General features: G+C 39.7%; 1 protein-coding gene across 1 annotated transcript in view; it reads left to right on the forward strand.

Annotated features, from left to right (window-relative positions):
* Positions 1–22244, forward strand: part of dcc (DCC netrin 1 receptor) — a 279414-nt gene that overhangs the window by 186036 nt on the left and 71134 nt on the right. The window contains exons 17-22 of the mRNA XM_029444368.1: positions 5673–5911; positions 7215–7353; positions 11904–12011; positions 12851–13045; positions 13165–13197; positions 17294–17359. Of these exons, the coding sequence (XP_029300228.1) occupies positions 5673–5911; positions 7215–7353; positions 11904–12011; positions 12851–13045; positions 13165–13197; positions 17294–17359 (780 nt within the window). The remainder of the gene's footprint in view (positions 1–5672; positions 5912–7214; positions 7354–11903; positions 12012–12850; positions 13046–13164; positions 13198–17293; positions 17360–22244) is intronic.

Raw genomic sequence — 22244 nt, forward strand, 5'->3', positions numbered from 1 at the left:
ATCCTGTTCAATAAATGTGGACCGTGTTTGGCCCTCGACGTAGTCCCAGTTTTTAATGTTGGCCCTCTCTGTGATTGAGTTTAACACCCCTGGTCTACTGCTTGCTTTGCGCAGTTTCTCCTCTGCTGTTTCATGAAGGGGGGTACTACAGTGACCTACAGTCAGAGATAGAGCGGAGAAAAGGAGAGGGGAGAACTAAAAAAAAAAAAAACGCTGGTAAATGTTTTACTTTAAAATAGCACAGGATAATTGTTTATTACTTGTTAATTAAACATGTTGGAAAATATCAGCTTAAAATTGTCTGCGAGCCATATTGCGTCATCGAAAGAGCCATAGGTTCCAGACCCCCGGTCTAGCAGGTGTGCTAAAGCCATTTTCTTAACTTTTAGGATTTCAATATATCCTCGATCTCCTGTGGACTCACTGAGTGTTTCGAGTTCCACTATATCACCCTCCAGGTCTTTCATAGATCTGGTGATGTCTTGTGTGACATTGAGGGTGTACTGTTGACAAAGCATTTTTATTTCAGTCTTACCATGGTCCCACCACTGCCTAAGACTGCTAAAATCACCCATCCTCTGTCTAAAAATACTCCAGAAATAAATAAGGACCTGCATACATTTTTTATCATTTGTTAAAATGCCAATATGCACTTTTTGGCTTAACATTTCTAATAAAAACATTACATAAGAGCAAGGAATGGTCTTTAAACCAGCCGTGATAATGCTGCACATTTTAAAAATATTAAAATGATGTTTGAAACAATAAATATGGTCTAACCTGGCTAAGGAAATCCTATGTTCTCTCACTTGAGACCATGTATACTGTCTATCATCTGCGTGTATCCTTCTTCACACATCCACCAGACCAAGGGAGTGGACCAGCTGCCTCTGAGCATTCTGGGACTGTTTCTGGGCATTCTGGGCTCTGCATGATTGCGATCTAAAGATGCATTTTCTGTACAGTTAAAATCCCCTCCCAAGAATAAAAAATCCTCCGAGGCACAGCCATTTAAAACATCATTAACTTTTTGTAAAAACAGCTTCATCTCTGCACCGATTCTTGGAGCGTATACATTTATAAAAACAACTGTAAAAAGGTCAAAATGTGCTTTAACTAAAAGCAACCTCACCTCGATGAAATGCTCGACCTCCAGTGAGACTGGAGTAAAAGACTTGGAGAAGAGGAAGCCCACTCCTCCACTGAGAGAAGTGTTGTGGCTTAAAATGACTTCCCCTTCCCACTCTCTCTTCCAGTCTATCTGATTAAAACTATCGCTGTGTGTCTCTTGTAAAAAAAGTACATCAACATGTTTCATTTTAGAAGTTTCATATATTAATTATCTTTTTTTTAAGACTCTGGCTCCATTCACATTTAAAACATCCACTCTGAAAGTATCCATCACTACTGAGATGTTAAAAGCAAAAAAGCAAACATATTATTTAAAACACGCATCATCAAAATGTATTTGTTTTTTTACTTTTACCACAAGTTTCTTTATTCTAAAATACTCCTGGTCAGTGAGGCCGGACTCCTCTCTTTGACTCATATGGAGTCTGGCCGAGGTATTAAAAACTACTAAATCTGGAAAGTAATCCTCCACCTTTACACCATGTTGGTTTATAGTTTGTTGGAGGTAAACTTTTAAACTTTCAGTCGTATACATTTTTTCCTTCTGACTGTTAATTAACTTAAAACCAGGAATACCACTGCTGTCCGACACACACTCATCCTCACTAAGACTCTCGTCCGTCTGTCCCTGCCTTCTCACAGTCTGTCCCTCTTCCCAAACTTTACTGCTTTTCACATCACTGGATGCCTTCTTTGACCTTCTCTTATGTTTGGCAGCAGGTTTTTGTTGTACTGTCTTCAGTGCTGCTGCTGCCTCTTCCTCCTCCATCTCGGCTTCCTCTATCTGCTCACTCCATGTAACCCTTTCTTTTCCTGCCATGTTTTCCTGCACCTCTCCTGTCACGTCTGCCGGCTCTCCTCCCAAACCACCTGCCTCCTCTACCTGTACCTCTCCTGCCTCCTTTACCTGCTCTCCTCTCAAATCACCTGCTTCCTTTACCTGATCTCCTCCCAAACTTCTGTTTGCTGTAGACCATATATATTAATAAAATAGCAAAGAATAAAAGTGATTTGAAAACAAATGCAAAATAAGAATTATTTATTTCTGTCTCACATAATTGTACTTCCTATAAGACAGCACTGTCTTCGCGCCGCGTTAAAAAGAAATATATATATATATATTCCCCGTTTTTTTTTCTTGCCTTGCGCATTCACATTCCCTCCTCCCCTCTGTTTCTATCGCACACACACATGAGCGCACACACCTCAGAGAGAGAGCGGAGGAAATAACTAAGCACCAGCACCCCCCCACCCCCCCAATCCAAGTCCAAGTGATGTAATTGGACCTGCTCATTTTAAAAGTAGCTCACAAGCCAAAAAAGTGTGGGCACCCCTGCACTAGAGATATACAGAGTTGCAGTGGACTTTGAGTGTGAATAGTCAGGAGTTGATAAGCTGAGACTTTGAGGGCGGAGACAGAAACTAAAGCCATTACTGTTCTGATAAGGTCATCAACAGTGACACACACACTCACACACACTTTCTGTCTTGTCATGCCAGGACAATCTGAATTCTCCGCCACTTTATGGTGGCAGGCTGGTGGAGAGCTTTTTAAGAGAGCTTTAAAAAATGGCTCGTTAACGGTGGGATCCTCATTAATATACTGCCTCGTCTTTGCCTCACTGCCCACACACTGCAGAGACAGAACTGATCCACAACCAACTGTCATGGAGCCATTTAATCAAAGACCAAAGGACCACAGAGAGAGAAGCAGAGAAGGGGGCAGGATAAGAGCAACATGAAAGAATGGAGGGAGAAAGACGGGAGGAAGCGAAGCAGACAGGAAGTGTGGGGGGATAAGCAATGAATGGAAAAGTAATGGAAAGAGAAATGAAGGAAAGACAGAGGGATGGGTGGAAGGTTAGAGAAAGAAAGGAGGAAGGGAAGGTAGCGAGGTGGCAAGAGTAAGAAAGGAAGGAGGGAATGAGGGAGATATACAGGATGAGAGGAAGGGAAAGAAGGAGTGCAGATAAATGTGTAAAAGGAGGAGGGGTGTAGACAGTAAAGAAACAAGGGATGGAGGGAGGAAGGAATAGAGGGAGGAGTCAGGTGGTGCAGGAGGATGAGGTGTCCTCATCAGTATTCTGTCCTGACTGGAGCTTTATTGTGATGCTGGACGACCAGTTTAACCACGACACCGCCTGCTGCAGCTCGCCCTGCGGCTCCCAACACCTCTTTCATCAATCTCTCTCTCTCGCTGTCTCTCTCTATGTTGGCCTGCAGCTGTACATCTCTCTTCAACAGCAGCACATTATATGTCAGTGTAGATTCTCTCAGTGGTCTCGTTTAGACAGAAGACACAACAGGACGACCCTCCTTCATCTCCCAGGACGGATGTTGCATTTACCTTAACTCACACTGAAAGTCAACACCACAAAATGTTCGACGTTCAAGTGATTTCAATCAGAGTGAATAAGCACAAGAGGTTATTTTAAAACAGCCAATCAAATCACACCAGTCTCTCCTTGTTTGGATCAGGGGATGTGGATATGAGTCTTATTTTCATAGTTTTCTCCATCATTTCTATCAGTAATGCTAACTGAGATCAGGGAGCAGATGAAGGCTTCAAAAGGGAAGTCTGACATGACAAACAGTTGTACAGGTTGTAAACAAGTATAGTTTATGCAGATTTTCTAAACCACTTCTGAAATGCCAGTAATAGTGTTTGATGGAGATAAATAACTCTCAATACATGACAAATATGTTTTTCATGATCCATGGATAAAAACAAGATCTGTGTATATGATTTGAGTCATTTAAGTGTTTCACAAAAGCATTTTACAATCCACTTTAAACAAATGTAAAATAATTTAATAATAAATACAATCCAAAATGAATAAATGTCCAACTTATCAAAAAAGTTAATTTGCTCTTGATAAGCTTCCTGCGCATACACATGTCTTTCTGCAGTTTGGAGTTCTGAGACTCTTTTCACAGCATCACATCACATCCTCGAATGTATGTTGCAATTAAGTTTTGGACAGTTGCAAGGCTTTACAGTGGGATTTTAAAGTGGAAAAGTGTTTGTCCCAAGTATGTGTGTGTGTGTGTGTGTGTGTGTGTGTGTGCGTGTGGCTCTGAGATAATAAGAGATGTTAGAAGCAACATTCTTAAAAAAGTTTTTGTCTTTTTCAGATTTATTTGTATTGTTTGAATCTTCTTTTTATACTTTCTATTGATAATTTAAAATGTGATGATTTTTTAAATGTAGTTGCAGCAATCTCAGTAAGTCAGTAAAGTGTTCGTATAAACAGTAAAACAATCAGTAACAAACCTCACAGAGATTTTCCTGCATTAAACAAATCAATATATCCAGCTACCCTGCAGGCCTTTTTACTTATTGAATGCATTAAACTGAAAATAACAAGTAAGTTCAAATTTATTGCAGTGAACCAGAACACAGAGTCACTAAGTTCACTACTGATGTGTGTTTATACCTTTGCTGCTACTCATTCCAGCTCTCTAGCAGCTGTTTCATGTTCTGCTGCCTTCACATGCCCCTTTAGTTCCTGGTTCATAAGTCTCATTTATACATCCTATGAGGTGTTCAGGTGCTGCATGGCAGAAACCGTAATTGATTTTAAAATGTTATACCTTTTTAAATGTATTTTTGTTCACAGTAGAGCAGTTCAAGTACATGTTCTTCTGTTCCTAAAACATGCTCAAATCTGCAGTGTTCCTGAAAGCATGTGAAGGCAGCATCTACACACTCTGATTGGCTGGAGACACATATGGTTTTCATTTGTTCAGATGTACACAAGCCATCAGTATGTGAACTAATATGAAAAAATACAACATCCAACAAAAGCAAGCCCTTACAAAAAGCTTTATTTATTACATGTGAAGCATCACTTTCCCTGTAATGAATTCACAATATATAGGAACATGATATATCTTTTTTAAATCTAATATGTAAAATATGCAATTGTTGATGTGACCCGTGTGAGTCACATACACAGGTTTGTTTGTTTTTTTAAACTATTTTCTCAGTTCAAACTATGTTTTATTACAGCTTATATTTTATTTCCTAGTTTTCCTAGCTCTAGCCATTAGTCATGATAACACTCTACTCCTCAAAGCAATTACACATTAGTACAAACATTCCAGGTTTCTGAGACTTGTTGTTTTTCAGATCGTAGCGCTGTGTTTCATATTTGCCCCTCTGTTGATCTGAGGCTCCACTTCCTGTTTAAAGTAACACCTTTTATCTCCCACTGTCTTCTCACACTTTGTCTCTTTCTCTCCTCTTCTCTCTTCTGTTTATAACTTCCCCATCCACCCACTCCTCCTTTCCTTCTTCCCTCCTCTCAAACAAACATGGCTGCCTGCTGCATCTCACTTCCAAACTTGCATGTCATCTTATGTATTGCTTATGTTGTTGTTGTTTACACCTGTGTGTATATGAACACTTAACAAACCTACATTAATCTGAATATATGCTTGTCTGTGTATTTAAATCTTCATTATCACACATTCATTACACGGAATGATTTCATTAATTATTCCCAAACACCCTGGTTACCGTTAATGCACCCCCTCAGACCCCATAGACCCATCTGAGGATGACCTCTTCCACCACTTTGATAAATACCCCACTCCCATGCCAGACACCAGTACTCCCATGATCCCCCCGGTGGGGGTCCAAGCCGTGGCTCTGTCATCGGACTCGGTCCGCGTCTCCTGGGCCGACAACTCCATGACCAAGAACCAGAAGGCGTCTGAGGTCCGGTATTACTCTGTCAAGTGGAAGACCAGCTACTCCACCAGTGGAAAGTACAAGGTAAACCCAGACAGTCAATTCATGATATTAATGTGCAGCTGTTAATCACTTCTTAGTTTAGTGTTATCTCTGGTTGGACCCCAGTTAGACTCGAGTTATGAATCTGTGTCCTTTAGACTTTAGACTGACAACATCGGGACTTGACTGTAACATAAATGACTTGTGACTTCGCGTTGACTTAAATTACTCAATATCCCCAAGCCTAGATCATAAAATATGTGTTTTATAAGACTTGGGCTTAACTTGTCATGTCCCTGCCTTGAGTTGGTACTTACCTGTCATAACTTGAGAATTCATAAGATGTGAGACTTGCAAAACAAATACTTTGTGCCACCTCTGCTCTCTTACAAGCTCAACACAACGCAAGCTGTCAGACGATTACATTATTATTATTGTATAAGTTGCTGCATGCATGTTTATTATGCCCCTCTATCTATGATTCAAATTGTTAAAACTCCTTCTGAACAAGAGGTGTTACCAAAGCAAAGGATTATCAGCTGATAGCTGACACATTGTAATACCTGCCACCTCCTGCACTCGATTAAAGCAGGTGCCCGCTCCCTCGCAGATAAAGCCAGCCAATAATCATGGAGCATCGAGGAGTTTCATACCAGAGCAGCAGGGATCTGAACATTAAACAGTCTGCACTCTGTTTGTTAGTTTTTGTCTTTTTCTGAAACATTTGTTGGTCAAGACATCTCTCAAGAAATTATCTCAGCTGACACATGAAACAGCTTAGATTGTTTGGCAGTACAGTGGGTAAAGCTAGAAACCTGGAATAATTTTGATTGTATTGAAAACAAGGCAGAATCCTGTTCACCTGGGGAGACTGCTTTTCTTTTCTGGACTTGAGAAAAACTCAAACAATAATCCAAACTCTGCTTTAAAAACACAGGGAGAGGAAAGTCTTTATTCTTCTTATTCTGGTGCCACAAGGACAGAAGTCTGGTCTTAAAGTGAAAACACAACTGAGTGTATGCAACTGCTGGGGTTGGTTAATATTCACTGATGTTGAAGTCTTAGAAATAATATTTGAAGTGAACACAAGGACAGACTGACTGTGTCCATAATAGACAGGAAGTAAGATGCTCGGAGGACGGAGTCACTCTCAAGGTTTTATCAAACTCTATGGCATTATTCATCTCATTATGTCTTGAATTTGTCTTCTTTATAAGGCAAACACATATATATTGTACCTGCTGTATATATTACATTGTAACAGTGTCTTTTGTCTTAACAAACAACTTTTCCTTCAGTTTTATTCTAAAACCATCTAAATTCTACAACTTTATTGTATGTTTAGTCCGCAGACACCACGGCGCTCAGCCACACGGTCACCGGTCTCAAACCAAACACCATGTACGAGTTTGCTGTCATGGTAACCAAAGGTCGCAAGTCCAGCACTTGGAGTATGACAGCACACGCCACCACGTATGAAGCAGGTAGGTCTCTGAGAAACACACTCGTGTTCCTAGTTCTGTCCTTGTGAGGACCCCATTGGCATAACACAACAACCCTTTATATTATGTAACTGGGGCCCTCGGGATGTAGACAGCCTCTCTTTTAACCTAAACACATCACAGCCTGATAGGCTGATGTCATTGTTTTATTCCACTATTTCTAAGGTCTTACCCGCATCTATTAAATAGTTGAAGTTCTTTTTTTTTATCATTGTAAGCAGTTTTTTATTGCAAATTTACTTTTCAGTGCTCTGCCCGAACTAACCCCTCCATTAAAGGGCCAGGGTGTAATATCCTTTTAGCAGAAATGGAATGTAATATTCATAACTATATTTTCATTAGTGTTTAATCACCTGAAACTAAGACTTGTGTTGAGTTTTCGTTGCCGGGCAGAGTACACACAGGCAGGTAGAAAGAAGGAAATGAGTGTACAGACCTATTACAGCCATGTATAGGAGTTTTCTTCTTTTTTTGTCAGAACATTGGATTTATTGATTGTTGATGGAAATTTGTGTGGTGTGTTAAGTTTTACAATTCTAGTAAGTGGGTGATTCTTTTTTCAGTTTCAATAAAATGTTCCTCTAACACTTCCTCTTCACTGACATGTAAAACACTCAGTTGAAAACTGACTGTTTAGCTGTCTGGAGAGTTTGTTGAAAGTCATACTGTGAAAAACTGGGATACACTGAATGAGGGCAGGTTTTGAAAACATGGGTTCACCAACACAATATGGGGGTGGAACTTTTCTTTCCCTAAACAGTGATTAGTTTTAATAAGCGGTTTTAAAATGCACAAAAATTCTGTTTTGGTTCAATGAGGTGTATTGCAGAAACTCCTCTCTCCCCCGCTAAAAAACAACATCTGTCTGCAACAATGAAACCCAACCGCAGACTGGAATCAAAATGTCAAGGTATCCCTTTCAGGATGTTTACAATCATGTTTGTCGGATTTGTCACCCAATTAAGCGTGAACGGCATTACCCCCGCCGGCTCCCCGGGGCCTGCTGGAATACATTGACATTCAGAGCGAGCAGACGGACTGAGCCCATTCAGTCCCTGCAGTGATCCACCAGCTCTGGACACACAAACACTGACCACATTTACACAGCAAAACACAGAACAAGCTGCATTCACTGCAGCTCATAATTCCTCTGTCATACTGTTAGAAATGATTGAAGTCCAAAAGACACTCAGGGACATAATATTATATCTTGGTTTTTACCTAATGCCAGAAGCAGAGTCTTAGAAATGGTGCTATTGGTCCAGTTAGTCGCCGCAACTCTCTGAACATCTCCTGGACCAATTGATATTACATTTGCTGTGGATTTTCCAGCTCCCCAGAGGATGTATCCTAATAATTTTAGTCAAACAATGACCTATCCTCTATCACCACGATCAGCACAAGATTTTCACTTATTGTACAGTTAAAATATGGAAATATAATGGCCAGATTGTCATGCGCATGACTCCCAGAGGCTGAAACCTAGACACCATCCTTCCCCAACCTTCACCTATAGAGTAAGTGACCACTTTCTCCTGGTGGTGGTAGAAGACAGAAGATGCAAATGGTGCTGGAAGAAATTTCATAAAATAGAAGATAGATTCTTTAAAAAGACTTAAAAAAGTAATAAGACCAGCCTCTTCTGGGAGCTGATCATCTAAAATACCAGCAGGTTGTCCAAATTAAACAACAAACCACATCATGTGTTACTGCTCTCCAGAACAACATATACACAGTAAGTGCTTCTTATCATACATATATATAATTTTGATATATATATACTTATATTAGGGCTGTCAAGCGATAAAAATAATTAATCTAATTAATCTAAATTAATCGCATATATCAATATTTGCTGTGAGAAGCATTTCAAAATATTCAAATGGATTTTGGAAGATGAGTGAATCAATGAGTAGCATTATAAACTGGTCAACATGTCTTTTATTTCAATACTCTTTCTCCAATATCTTGTTTGCCACAATTATCTTAGACAACACAGACCATCAGTTTGACATAAAGTGCAATTTCAAATCGGGCATAACATCTTTCATTGCACCATAAACAATATGTTGTGGCGGCTTAAAAGTTGTGTCATTTGACGCCATCTGTAAAGCTGTAAAGATGGGTAATTGTTTAATTGTGTAAATATTTTAAGCTACTGGATGCCTGAATTTCACTCAGGTGAAATAAAGTATCTATCTATCTATCTATCTATCTATCTATCTATCTATCTATCTATCTATCTATCTATCTATCTATCTATCTATCTATCTCTCTATCTATCTATCTATCTATCTCTCTATCTCTTTAACAGTCAGTTACTGTGTGGTCCACCTTAACTAAAAAGTATGGATATTTTCATAACTGGAAAGTATCCCAATAACATCCACCTTTCAAAAATATATCTGAGACAACATTGAACACTTTTAATGGCTGTGTCACTGTAACCACTGGCTCTTAATTTGAGTTTAGTTGGCCCTTCATGTTATTCCCAACATAGCTCCTAGCACCTGTCAAGTTACTCAGAATGCTTTATCTGGGCTGTGCAGTGCCTTTAATTGGTGCAAAACAATAAGATTGCAAAGTGTATCTCATTTGAATCATAACTGGGTTTTTCAGTTAAAATAAATGTTGGTGATGGAGATCAGGTAATCAACCACACCATTATCATCGATTATAAACTGAAGATAGATGTAATAATTTCAGCTTTGAATGTTCAAACCATTTCTTTCCTTAACAGGTACTTGCACATGTATTTTCCAGAAAACCCCCTCTGTATTTATGAGAAATACTGGTTGTCACCGTCACTAACAGGCTCAGAAGGAACTTGTGATTTCCTCTGGCACGTCATGTCAGATTTAACAAGCGGTTTCATTAGCCAATGCTGGGATGTGAGCTCTGAGGCCTGTCCTGGTGTGAACCTTAAAAACTTTTCAAATCACATCTACAACTCCATGGTGACAGTTGAGGAGAAAAAAACCTGAGTCCTGGTTGTGAGGCTGAATGCTTGACATTTTCACAATAGGGCCCATACAAGAGTTTTGCAGTTCAGGAAAGGGAAATAACCTACTGCACAGTTTTCTCGAGTTCAAACATAGCGAATACAAGAAAGTCACACCAAACAGACCAACTGAATTGTAGTTAGATTATTGTTATGTAAAAAACTTCTGAACACCTAAACACCTTCACTAACCGTCAGTCAAAATAATGAATCCAGTCTCTGGGAGGAGAAAGCCCTAAAAAGAAAACAATGCACTCTAAACACAACTCGCCTGGGTAAGTTATTGTATACGATTTCATTTATCCTAATCATAGGACGGTAGCACAGCGCAAGAGCCCATAAGCAGGTGCTTAGTCAGGCATTGGAATAGCATGCAGTAGGCATTCTTCATTAGTGACAGACATACAGTATGAGCTTGAATCTGAGAGTCTGCCTTGACATCCAACTTAACTAAAGCTAAAAAGTCTGAACATTACTCATGTAAACTTTTCTATCAAGGTACATTAGCCTAGTTAACAGTAACGGTAACCACATGTGCTGGTAATAATAGCAAACAGGGTTAGGAACTGAACTGCAGTTATGGGTGCTATAGGTTTACTGCGCCCAGCAAATGAATGGTTCCTGTAAAACTATTTTTCTGTTTGTGTACGGATTAATCAATGAGATTAAACGGGTTAAATGGTGAGCTTTAGAGGTGCTGGTGATTTTTTGTCATTTTGGCAGTTTAGGGAGGATTATATTAGTCTGTCAGTTGGTCAGATCACTTTGGGCCAAACGAATGCATCTCAACATCTATTGGATAGATTGCTCCTACTGAAACTTCAAAGAGACATTCATGTCTCCCTCAGGAGGAATCACAACATTTATATGTGTTCAATACTTTTGTTTATAACCAAATACCTGCAAAACTAATGACATTCCCATCAGCCCTACCTGTACTTTGTGTTTAGTGCTAATTAGCAAATGTTGTTATGTGTCGTAATATGAACTTGTTACATTACAATAATGAAAATGGTAATAATTATCCCTGCTAATCTGTTGACATTGTCCCTGTGGGTCTGTTAGCATGCTGACGTTAGCATTTAGCTTAATGTACCGCTGTATCTAAGTGCAGCCTCACAGAGTCGTTAGCATGGCTGTAGACTCTTAGTCTTGTTTTCATTTTGAGATGAGCTCTACCTCTCTGCTTCCAATCTTTATGCCAAGCAAAACTAATAGTCTCCTGGCTATAGCTTTATACCTAATGGAAAGTGAGTTCTAATATTGATCTTCTCATCTAGTCTGCAAGAAAGAGAATTCCTTTTTTAATGAACATTTAAAGGTGCAGGTGACCCTGGTTACCCTGTTTAAACATCTAATAAATTCACCTTTGATACGTTTCAGAAAAATCATCTGCTGTTTTACTTACTTATTGAATTACCGAACACTCAATCATCAACTGATATATAGAAAGGGAAGATAACCACTACTCATCCTACTACTGCTGACACTAATTGTTCTGCTTGTTTACCTGTCGACCCATAATTTACAGCTCCTAGCTCCGCCCCCAAAGATTTGACAGTGATCAGTCGCGAGGGACGACCCCGCGCCATTTTAATCAGCTGGCAACCGCCAATGGAGGCAAATGGACGAATCACAGGTGAGGATTCACACAAACACACCAATCACTAAACTTCACTATACGCATCCAAGGTACACACACTCATCGGAGGTAATTGTTTTTTTGATTTTCAATTATCCTGCTGAATATTTTTTCAATAATAAGTTATTAGCGTCCGTAAAATTTCTGAATACTTTTTTCCTACAATATCAAAAAACTGTTCAGAAATACAACAATTCAGTTGCACTGTGTGTCCAAACACACACACAGAGACACACACTATCTTCCATTGTTCTCTCTCTCCTCCTCTGGGCGATCGACCCGGCTGTAAACCCGTCTTTTTAACGAGCTCTGCTGCTCCTACAGTGTCCTGGAGGACGAATCAAATGCTCCCTGCAGGGATAACAGCACAACAAAGCACAAAACACACACACCACTCACGCACATGCACACACACACACACACACACGCACACACACACACACACACACACACACACACACACACACACACACACACACACGCACACACACACACACACAAACACACAGAGATCAGATATTTATTATACATATTCTTCTCATTCATATTATTTTATGTAATTGCGTAAAAATGTTTTCTTGAATTGTATATCTTACACCTTTCATCAAAACATCAGTCAGTTCTAATCCTAGAGTGAAACATTCCACATACAAACATATTGAATTAATAGTCTGTGTGCTTTCACTGATCTTATATTACATGATGAGATGTCTTTGGTCCTAAATTCAACATGTTCATTCTTAAGTAATGAATGTTTTTCTTACAAACTGGAAAAGAAGATGCAAATGTTAACTGTACTGCATTGTAAATATAAATCATAATGTATTGTTTGTCAGGTTACATCCTGTACTACACGCTTGATAAGAACATGCCGATAGATGATTGGGTGATGGAGGCAATCACAGGGGACCGGCTGACTCATCAGGTTGTGGATCTGAACCTGGACACGGTTTATTACTTCAGGATTCAGGCCAAGAACACCAAAGGAGTTGGCCCGCTGTCTGAGCCCGTCCACTTCAGAACCGCCAAAGGTCTGTGTGTGTCTTTGTGGGTGTGTGTGTGTGTCTGTCTGTCTGCCGGTTTTATCTGTAAATGTATTCCTTTGTTACATACTTTATAAGTTTGCTGACTCTCTCTGTTGCTGTTTCAGTGGAACATCCAGACAAGATGGCCAATGATCAAGGTATGCTTTTCCCCCACCATAGCGTGTGTGTGTGTGTGTGTGTCTGTGTGTGTGTGTGTGTGTGAATCTCTTCTGATTTTTCAGTTATCATTAAATCATCTTTAATCTTTATAATATCTTATCATCAGAGTGTCTGAAATCATACTTGTAATTCAAACTGGCTTCAAATTCTTGATTTCTTCTAAATCATTGATCACTTCTAATTCAAGTAATGATTTATCACATTTGATTCAAATCTTGTCTGATATTCAGAATATTCTGTTACAATAAAGTAAGTAGTAAAGGAAAGCTAAAGCGAGAGCTGAAAGGAGGGATGAGCACAGTATTATTGCATAAACAAATCTGTCTTTTCTCAGAAATAGTTTAACAAGGGAAAGAGACAAATAAGAAAAATGTGAAAACAGAGGTAGTTTCTCTATTTGTATTTTCCACTTTATACAAATAACCCTGACTCATCTGGCTGAAGGAAAGTCATTTGTTATTTGCAAAAAAAAGGGTGAGAGAGGAAGAAGATCCTTCTGTAGTTATTAATTCAGACTCACGAGAGGCAATGGAAAAGAGCTGTTTACCTTTATAAGTTCATCAAATGAACTCAGTCATAATTAATGTTCTGTTTGGTGGTTCTATTCATCAGCCCCAGCAAGGGGGGGACATAATGCTATGAAACTTTTTCATTTTTTTTCATCACTAAACTTAAGAACATGACAAATATGTTTTTTGTTTTTAATATTTAATTGTATTTTCTTTAAAGCCTTTGCATTTTAAGTGTAATGAGCATTAGCATCATTCTGAAACAAATTCTCACTAACAGACTGTTGAGCTGCATTATGACATGCACAAAGAAACGTGTGGTGTTGTATCATTCGATACCCTTAACACACAGCAGCAAACTGCTGCAGTGCAGAAGACAGAGAGTCATGCTAGCGCGTATAATTCCAGTATATGATCCATGATGCTAACATGCTCACAATGCTAGCATGCTCATGCAAAGCAAGTATAATCTTCATCATGATGCCATCTTAGTTCTTACTTTTGTATGCTAAGATTTGCTTATTAGCAGTAAACAGCACAACAAACAGCTGAGGCTCATGCAAATATTATTAGTTTTGCACGTATTTGGTTATAAACCAAATTATCGGACACATTATATTGTTTGTCCTGATGACGGGTCTCGGTAAAGGGTCATGAATGTCTGAACCAAACGTAATCACAATCCATCTAATAGTTATTGTAGTAGTTGACATTTCACTCAAATCTACTAGAGTCATGACACTAACATTGTTTCTAAATAACAGAACTTCAATCCTGAGGTCACCAAACTGGACACTGTTCATTTCTTGCCTCGTTTCGAGATTTTGTCCATGAAAATAGAAAAAACAGAATGTGTGACAATAGACAACAGAAAATGTGCTTCAACTTCCTGCTTAAAGTCTACAGTTGTACCCAGTTGATTTAATCGCCACGTGAAGGGGAAAATTCATGAGCACTACTACATCAACGCTGCACCTAACTGTTCCTGCTGGAAATACAGATACTTAACCTGTTCTATGATCAGGAATCCACCTTACTGAATATTCAGTATATAGTTCAGTAGAATATACAGACTGGATATGGATATGTTTTCTACAAGTGCATTCTGGGAATTTTCAGTGCAGCTGGACTTAAGTGTAGTGAAGCGATGGGGACACTGAATCAGAAGGTCTCAGCTCTGGTGTCAGGGTGTTAAATGGGACCGTTTGTCACTGGCAGATGTGTGTGTCTGTGTGCATGTGTGAGGTGTGTGCACATGCTTTCTCCATATAAATCAAAAGTGTTGTCAGGGGAGAAGGGAAGATTGATGTTCAGCCTTGTTACTGTGAACCTTACACTGTAAACACACACACACACATATATATAAACTGTATAATGCACAAAGATAGGCTGAAAAGAACAATAATAATAATAATAATAATGTTGGATTTTAAAATCCAACTTTAATCAAACTTGTTTTTGTAGCTTCAAACTGCAAGGAAATCATCAAATCTGCTTTATATTGTACAGCACTGAAACTCACCACGGCCCGCTTTCAGTTTTAAAATGTGTGAGAATTATGTATCGCGTGTGGCTTTAAGTTACTTTGAGTTGTGAAGGTCTTTAGATTCAGTTTTCTATGGAGGTTTTGGACATTTCTTTCATCAGTTTTCACTCTCTGTTCTCTGGCAGCCTCTATGATGATCTGTTTCTGAATCATTCAAATTTCCTCCTTCAAGGGTTCCAAATTCCCCCAGAACAGTGATTTATCCTTCGTTCACTTCGTTCACTTCAAAAAATTAGAATAGTTCCTCATACCAAGTAAAAAAAAAAGATTTATAACAGCAAAACAAAATCAAACATTTGAAAATGTCCATTAATGCACTCAGTACTTGGTTGGGAATCCTTTTGCACGGATTACTGCATCAATGCGGTGTGGCATGGAGGCAATCAGCCTGTGGCATTGCTGAGGTGTTATGGATGCCCAGGATGCTTCAATAGCGGCCTTTAGCTCATTAGCATTGTTGGGTCTGGTGTCTTTCAGCTTCTTCTTCACAACACCCCACATATTCTCTATGGGGTTCAGGTCAGGGGAATTGGCAGGCCAATCGAGGACAGTAATGCCATGGTCAGTACACCAGTTACTGGTGGTTTTGGCACTGTGGGCAGGTGCCAGATCATGCTGGAGAATGAATTCCTCATCTCCATAGAGCTTTTCAGCAGACGGAAGCATGTAGTGCTCTAAAATCTCTTGGTACACAGCTGCATTTACTCTGGGCTTGATGAAACACAGTGGACCAACACCAGCAGCTGACATGGCTCCCCAAACCATCGCTGACTGTGGGAACTTCACACTGGATTTCAAGCAACTTGGATTTTGCTCCTCTCCAGCCTTTCTCCAGACTCTGGCGCCTTGACTTCCAAATGAAATACAAAACTTGCTTTCGTCTGAAAAGAGGACTTTGGACCACTCTGCAACTGTCCAGTGCTTCTTTTCCATAGCCCAAGTCAGACGCTTCTTCCGTTGTCTTGAGTTCAGAAGTGGCTTGACCATGGGAATACGGCTATTGTAGCCCATTTCCCGGACACGTCTGTGAACAGTGGCTTTTGATACCTGGACTCCAGATTCAGTCCACTGTCTTTGAAGCTCCCCCAAATTCTGGAAGCGACTCTTCTTCACAATGCTGTTAAGGCTCCGGTCATCTCTCTTGGTTGTGCAGCGTTTCCTGCCACATTTCCCCCTTCCAACAGACTTTTTGTGGATGTGCTTTGAAACTGCACTCTGTGAACAGCTTGCTCTTTGAGACATTTCTTTTTGTGTCTTACCCTCCTGATGGATGGTGTCAATGATGGTCCTCTGGACAGCAGTCAGATCAGCAGTCTTCCCCATACTTGTGATTTAGTTTACTGAACCAAGCTGAGTGTTTTTCAAGGCTCAGGAAACCCTTGCAGGTGTTTCGAGTTAATTAGACGATTCAAGTGATTCGTTGAACACCCTACTAGTATACTTTTTCATGATATTCTAATATTTAGAGATAGGATATTTGAGTTTTCTTAAGCTGTATGCCATAATCAGCAATATTAAAATAATAAAAGGCTTGCAATATTTCAGTTGATTTGTAATGAATCCAGAATGTATGACATTTTTGTTTTAATTGCATTACAGAAAATAAAGAACTTTATCACAATATTCTAATTTTCTGAGACAGTCCTGTACATGGGGGCTTGATTATGTACCCAGAGATCCAGAAGCCAAGAAAGTTCTCCCTCTGGAAAATACTACTCCAAGTCCTTACTATGGGAGCCATTCCAAATACCAATGAAGTGTTAGTATCCAGGCAGATCGATCAAACCTAAACCTATGGAAGAGAGAGCACAATTACGATATGACCGATATGGCCAAAGGTCTGTGTGTCTTTGTGGGTGTGTCTGTCTGTCTGTGTGTGCACCGTCATAACAAAGTAATTTATTTCCTAACAAGAAACCTATCTCTCTGTCCGATCCCTGCATTCCATCTGCACAATGGCTCTCGGCTTTTCTATTTTGTTCCTTCCCAAAAGTCCTGTTTTTATTTTTCATATTCCAGGTCGAGGGGGGGACCACGCGTACTGGCCGTCCGACACCAACCCAATTGACAGGAGCAGCATCAACGGTAACACACACACACAGACTCACACACAGTTCTTCTGATTGACCGAATCTGAATAATAATAAATAAATAAATACGAATAAAAATATAATTACATTTGGGTTCATTCTGGGACTTTTTACTGCAATGAAACCAAATCTCCTAGGAGCTGAGCTACTTGTGTGTGTGGGTGATATTCTGCAGCATCATTAGATTATCACAGCAACTCAGTTGTTTTCTTTGATCACTCAGCTCAGTCATGTCTAAACTTAGTTTAATGACTCGCTGTATCCTGACGAGGAGCTGCAGCTTGCAGATTTAAAGTCCGTTAGAATCGCTTTCTGTCTTTTGTGGTATCGCTGCCGGTAGGAAGAAATAATTAGATTCACTATCTCAACATCAATCAGTGTTTTTACTAACTGGAGAAAATTTTCTTCATAGAGAAGCAAGATTAAAAGAGTGTGGTGGCATAAATCCCCTGCTTGTAGTTTTTAATATAATGACAAAAACAATATTATTGATTATCATTTTTGAGTTGAACAATGATAGGGGACAACATTAGCTTCTATTTTTCACAACTAAGAATATCAAACTTAAATGATAGTTATGATGATGGTAATGAATGATTATTATTTCAACATCACACTTTTCGTATCAGAAATGTTTTACTATTTTAAATAATTTTAAATATAATTTAATAACACATAGATATCTTTCTTTAAGACTGACAATAATCTCCAAAGAAAGTCCAGTATATAGAATTAGCTATAGGGTGGTAATATTATCTATAATTCAACTGTTACCTGATATTACCAATGACACTAATACTCATACTAATGCTAATGCTAATTGTTATTGTAACGTGATACCTTAGCTTTTATGAATTATTTTCAGTGTCCGCTATGTACCGGGTCAGCCTGTTGTACGTACCGAGCTCATGAATCCCCAACTATTCCCACTCGCTGTTAGTGTGGAGTACTGCTCACGTTGCCATTGTCTTGAACGAGGACGTCAATGAGACAAGGCCGGCAGCTACACTAACTGAACCATTCCGAATGAACCGTTCCCTCGAGCTGGGATGTCTGCTACTCGCCCAGGAAAACATTGATAGTCAAATCACGTTTCTGTAACATCGTGTTGGCCTTACCTACATACATCGTTACATATTGCAGCAACGGTACTGAAGGAGGAGGGGCGACTGATTGAATCGAACTCCAGTCAAAACGGCAGGATAATACTGCATTCATGTTCTCCTTGGATGGCCCAATTTCCAGGGTTGGAAAGTCGTTCTTCCGACTCCATGAGCTATAAACCATAATATAGAAACAACATGGACTCTACAAAGAAGAAGTGCTGTATTGTATTGCTCAGATCATTTAAACAACACGTTGATAGCTATTTCCAGTATTTGCGTGACAACGAAGAGCAAAGGGAACGGCTCAGGTGAGCCATAAAATACGATCAGAAACTAATCTGAACTAACACTTAGCTCCAAAATGGTGGAACGACCACCCCATTGATTGTCAGGTCTTCACACCTTCCATCGCAGACTGAAAACTCATCTGTTTCGACTGCACCTCGACCAATTACAAAGAAAAAAAACTAGAATTCTGTTCTTTGTAAATTTCACTTACAGTGGTTTGGCTTATTTGAAGCTATTGTTCTGCATTTAAATGATTTAATGTAACAGTACGATCAAGACAGAAGGGAGGTGGGACTCAATTGCACGACACAGAGGCAGATAAATGTTGAATGGAACTGGTCTTTACTGAAAACTTTGCAGTTGCTATGGTACACGCATAGACAGTTGAACATACAAAGTATCAAGGGGTAATCCAGGAGCAGAGTCGGGTCACGGAAACAGGTTTGGTACACGGGCAGATACTCAGCGTAACAGCACAGCAGACAAGGATCAGGCAAGGGCAGAATCGAGTCACGGAAACAAGGTTGAGGAAGCCAGGGAATCAAATGCTTGGGAAACAGGAAGACGGGACTAATGCTGGAACTCTTGACATCGAAGTACGAAGACAAACTGGCAACGAGAGACAAACAAAACAGACTCTATATACACACCAAGAAGTGAGAGGGAACGAGACACAGGTGAGGACACTAATGAACAGATTGGGAACACCTGGGGGTAGGAAGTAGTAAAAACAGAGAACAGGTAATTAACTAAATAAAACAGGAAGTACAAACACAACACAAAACATCTAACGAACAGGCCGAGACCTAATATTTAACCTATTTAAAGCTAATGTACTTGTAAGATTCTTGCTGTTTGGAGTTGTATCCTCATGATTGTTTGCACTTATTGTAAGCCACTTTGGACAAAAGCATCAGCTAAATGAACTGTAATGTAAAAAATAAAAAATAAAATTAATGCAGCACAAATGCCCTGTAGATTGTTGGTCAGTGAAATTTCTGTAACATCCTATTGAGTTTACATAGACTACCTGAATACAAGTGGGATGCTGAACCAATGCAATAACATTTGATATTTTATGTAAACTTAAACATAATGGCTGGAAAGGCATTGAAGATACGTTTTGTAGGGTTAGCACTAGCTGTCCAATGTTCATGGATTTTGCAAATATTATCAAAACTTCTTCAACAGGTTCAATGAACTAAATAAATCTGTCAACTCGCCCATCACTTGAAGCCAATCGTAATATTATAGGCAATACTAACATTTATTCAAATGTAATGCTAATGGTTATACTTGTGCTAATGCTAATACTAACAGTTGTTACACTAATGCTAATAGAAATTCTCTGCTACACACTCTGCTAACACTAAAAGCTTACTGCTGCCGGTAATAACACTGAAACTACTGCTAAAGCTATTGCTAACAATACAAATCTTCTTTAATTTCTATTTAAAGAGAAGCAGTTCAGCTACCCCTCCTCAGAGAGTTCAGAGGTCAGGCTCTGTAGCTTGCAGTGATTCTGTATCTCCTACGTGTGCGTGTGTGTGTGTGTGTGTGCGTGTGTGTGTGTGTGTGCGTGTGTGTGTGTGTGTGTGTGTGTGTGTGTGTGTGTGTGTGTGAGAAGACGGTCGCTATAACATTTTGTCAGTGTTTTTGTCGATCATAAATCCGTCCTCTCTGACCTCCGCCCTCCTCAGGCTTTATGGTGGGTCAGTGAGGGCGAAGCCTCGTTCATCACCTCTATCGTATTTCATCTTTAACACGGTGTCCTCCTTTATACGGCAGTGCTTCCTCTTATTTGAAAAATGACTTCCAAATAACATTCACCCCCAACTCCTTCCATCAGGTCACAGTTCTGTAGAGTTCTATGTTTACTGACAGTACTGACAGTACTGACAGTACTGACAGTCCGGCTGGAGGTCTGGGTGTAGCACAGTTTGGCCGCTGATATACAGTACATGTTCACTAAAATGTCTTTATTTTCTCCTCATTTTCTCCAGAGGAGTTGATGTTGGCTGTTTTCAGGGCTGAGAGCTCTATACCACACAAATCATTAAAGATTATTTTTAATTGCAGCTTCGAGTAAAAACTGTTTTTAGAAGGCTTATTAATGGAATACGTTAACATCTTGAAACCTCACGTTCCCCTGAAACTTTATTTATCTGAGTTTGTCACGACTCTGGATTTGTGTTTCATGTTTTATTTTGTAAAGTTCTCTCCCCTTGTGTCATGTCTTGTTTTACTTCCTGTCCTTGTGTTTTTCCCTCCCTCTGTGATTGTTAATTTGATCCTGCTGTGTCCATTCACCCTGCCCTTGTGACTTTTTGCCTTTCTTCCCCAGCTGTGTCTCGTTCCCTCGTTTAGTGTCTGTGTGTATATTTCCCTGTCTGTCCCAGTGTTCTTTGTGGGTCCGTCATTTGTGTTACACGCATGCTCCCTTGTGCTCCCTTGTGCTCCCTTGTGCTCCCTTGTGCTCCCTTGTGCTCCCTTGTGCTCCCTTGTGCTCCCTTGTGCTACCGATGGCGAGATGAAGCTTCATGAAGCATTGAAGCTTTCCATCCTATTGGTTCACTCATGGGCCGAAGCTTCATGGTGCTTTATTTGCTCTACTGTGCCATCAAGTGGACAATAAATGTAAAACCGGTAGACTGATTATAATGGCATGGCTTTGGTGTGTGAAGCTTTGAATTTAATAAATGAATGAATGATGTTTGTGATGGTAATACATAAATTATGGATTTATTAATATGGTGTCTGTCAATGGCGGGGTCAAAAGGGAATGTGGAAACAAATTGGGGAGAGGGTTGTTATGTGAATGTGCTTGTGTTACTTGGTTTGTGACTTTACTTATATTACATCAGCATAGATGAGGTGTTATTGTTGTATCCAAGTTCTTTTGAACACAACAGACACTTCACCTTTTAAAATACCAGAAATGAGAAGAATGACATTAGAACAAGGGATACGCTGTGATGTCACATTTATTTACAGTATATTATGCTAGTTATTATTACTATGGGCATACCTTATTAGGTGAGAGAAGCTCAAAATGTTCCCAGACAGGGCAAAATTTCTTGAATAAATTGCAAACAAACGCGCAATAAAGTCCCAAGTCCACACAAATTGTGATGGGGGATCATTTGCGGTTCGCTCCCCCTTATATTTCGAATCGCACACCAAACCCGCGAACCAGTTCCTGAATCAGTCACGTGGTACGGCAGGTTCGCGAGGCTTTGAACGTCATCACATACGTCATCAACACAAGCATCGATACACGCTTCACAAAAATCTTCCTATATTACTCGACACCCGCTTCGAAGCCTCGACACGGAAGGCCACCTTGTGCTACCCTTGTGCTACCCTCGTGCTACCCTCGTGCTACCCTCGTGCTACTCGTGTTACCCTCGTGTCTTCATTGTTTGTGTTTTTTTACTTGTTACCTTGTTTTGGATTTGGATTAGCTTTTTGCAAATAAAGCTAATT

This window comes from Cottoperca gobio, chromosome 12 (genome assembly GCF_900634415.1).
Source record: "Cottoperca gobio chromosome 12, fCotGob3.1, whole genome shotgun sequence".
Taxonomy (NCBI): domain Eukaryota; kingdom Metazoa; phylum Chordata; class Actinopteri; order Perciformes; family Bovichtidae; genus Cottoperca; species Cottoperca gobio.